Source organism: Argentina silus, assembly GCF_951799395.1.
Source record: "Argentina silus genome assembly, chromosome: 8".
Classification (NCBI taxonomy): Eukaryota; Metazoa; Chordata; class Actinopteri; order Argentiniformes; family Argentinidae; genus Argentina; species Argentina silus.
The window spans coordinates 20,988,506-20,991,005 of record NC_139662.1 but is presented as its reverse complement, the minus strand read 5'-3'; the positions used below and the strand labels follow the sequence as shown (position 1 = coordinate 20,991,005).

General features: G+C 42.8%; 1 protein-coding gene across 1 annotated transcript in view; it reads left to right on the top strand.

Annotated features, from left to right (window-relative positions):
- plxnd1 (plexin D1) overlaps positions 1 to 2,500 on the top strand; it is a 60,332-nt gene that overhangs the window by 12,793 nt on the left and 45,039 nt on the right. Inside the window, exon 5 of the mRNA XM_083674772.1 lies at positions 1,679 to 1,808. Coding sequence (XP_083530898.1) covers positions 1,679 to 1,808 — 130 coding nt within the window. The remainder of the gene's footprint in view (positions 1 to 1,678; positions 1,809 to 2,500) is intronic.

Here is a 2,500-nt window from a genome sequence, read left to right as displayed (position 1 = left end):
TCCCACCCTGCCTAGCTGCGTTATCCCACCCTGCCTAGCTGCATTATCCCACCCTGCCTAGCTGCATTATGCAGAGGGAAACATCTCATTGACGACAGTGAGTCACGTTGTACGACTTTCTTGGTCAGCATGTTAGTGAATGTGATTTCTCAAGGGTACTGTGTGTGTGTGTGTGTGTGTGTGTGTGTGTGTGTGTGTGTGTGTGTGTGTGTATATGTGAGTGCTTTAATTGCTTTTTCTGTTTATTAGTTCCTCTGTTTTCCAGTCTGTGTTCAAGTGTGTGTGTGTGTGTGAGTGTGTGTGTGTGTGTGTGTGTGTGTATTGTGGAGAGGCTGAGGTTGTTGAAAGTTGCGGTATGTGAGTTTGTGTGGAGGGGATTTTTGTGGGATTGTGGACCCATTCTATTCTATTTTTAGCAGAGCAGCTGACCTCATGGTCCTTTCTGGTCCCCAGCGTCAGTGGGACTGGGATCTGGACATTCACTCACACACACAGATACACACACACATGCGCGCGCACACACACACACACACACACACACACACACACACACACACACACATTTCTTTTAATTTGCCAGCCAACTGACGTGGTGTTTATAACATGATGTGCTGTTTATAACATGATGTGCTGTTTATAACAACTCTGCTGTTACTGCTGTTTGTGGCTACACTGTGGCTGGTTTATCCCTAGTTTACGGCCGGTGTGTCCTTGTATCATACACTGCAGACACAGGCTAATCTGTAGTCTGTGCTGAGAGACTGTCTAGGTTTATTAATGAAACAGAAGTCATAATATGAGCCTGATCGGCTTCATAACTCTCTCTCACTCATCCTTTCTGTCATACATCTATAAACAGACCCAGTAATACTGACAAACACACACACATGCTCCCGCACACACACACACACACACACACACACACACACACACACACACACACACACACACACACACATACACACGCATAAATAAAGACTTGGCCTTGGGTAGTTCTTTAACTGAATTAGCTGGGCCCTGATCGTGGCTGGCGGGTCAATTGCCATTAGAATGTGTGTGACACAGACCAGTCTGTTGTGTGAGCTGAACCTACTGACAGCCAGGCCTGCATGTGACCTATGAGATAAGCCTGATGCACACATCTGTGAGAGTCGGACCATGAAAGCCCACTTTAAGGTTTGATCGAGGATAGAAATCAAAATATGTCTACTGTCTTCGCTGAGGCTAGACATTTGGAAAAGGTCAAAAGTAATTAAAGTCAGCTATCTGGAGCTTTAGGCTTATTAGGCATAATACCTAGCTGGACTCTCATTTGAAATCTGTCCAATAACTGAAGTATGGTCGTTGATAATGTAATGCTTTACTATTTGCAGTTTTACAACATTTATTTAATTTATAGATGTATTTATTGATTTGCACACAACAACAACACATTAAAATCCTAAATTGTAATTGAATGAAATTGAAGATAAAAGAATATTAATACAGTTGCTCCAGATTCCAGATTCCTTATGTTTTTTATTTTTTATTTTTTATTTTTTTTATTGGTTAATGCTGGTACTGTTTTTCAGATAATCATGTTTGTCATAATGTCCATCTCATCCTTCTTTATCATTCTAAAAATGTACTACACCCAAGATCTCTATTTGATATCTCATAATCCTGCCCCCCTGCCCAGGTGTTCCATCCAGAGGGATTGTGCCCATGGGCCGTTGGCGCGCTCCTGGATCGGCATGAGTGAGGGTCCCCAGCAGTGCCCCTCGATGACACTCACACCCCCAGAGATCAGCCTGTCAGCTGACATCAAGGTACACCCACTGTCTGATGCCCACAGCACTATCTAGAGTGGAGGTTTAAGGTAAAAACATGGTAAATACCAGATGAAATAGGATTGTAAAATAAAGCCTTTATCAGTGAGCGTTTAGTTCAGATTCGTTATCGAGGAGAGGAAATGGAGGACTCCTTTCAGGCCTGTAGGCGGTGACCTCCATGTTTTGTAGCGTACGTATACACCTGATGTAGTTGTTGTGGTTGGAGGCTAACTTGACTGTCCCTCCTAAAGACCACTTCGCCCCCCACTACCCCTCTGTACAGTTCCTCTACTGTTAATAATAATAAAAAATAACAAAATAATCCTTCCTTCCTCTAGCATTGTGACTGCCAATGGCAGCTGGTCCTAGCATAGATTTTTGCTCATGATGACTGATGTATAGATGATTCACTTAGACAAATGCACTTGTTGTAAGTCGCTTTGGATAAAAGCGTCTACTAAATGTCAAAAATGTAAAATGAAAAAATGTAAAAGGATATAATGAAAAGTGTTGAGTTTTATTCTAGATTGAGTGGTTTAGATTCCGAATCATCATCAGGTGTAGCCAGGCCTACAAACGGGTACACTATTAGGATCAGACACATTATTGTGTGGTGGTGGTGGTGGTGGTGGTGGTAGGTCTTTGGTATGCAGGTCAGAGATATGCTCTGATAGGCTCAGCAGCTGCCC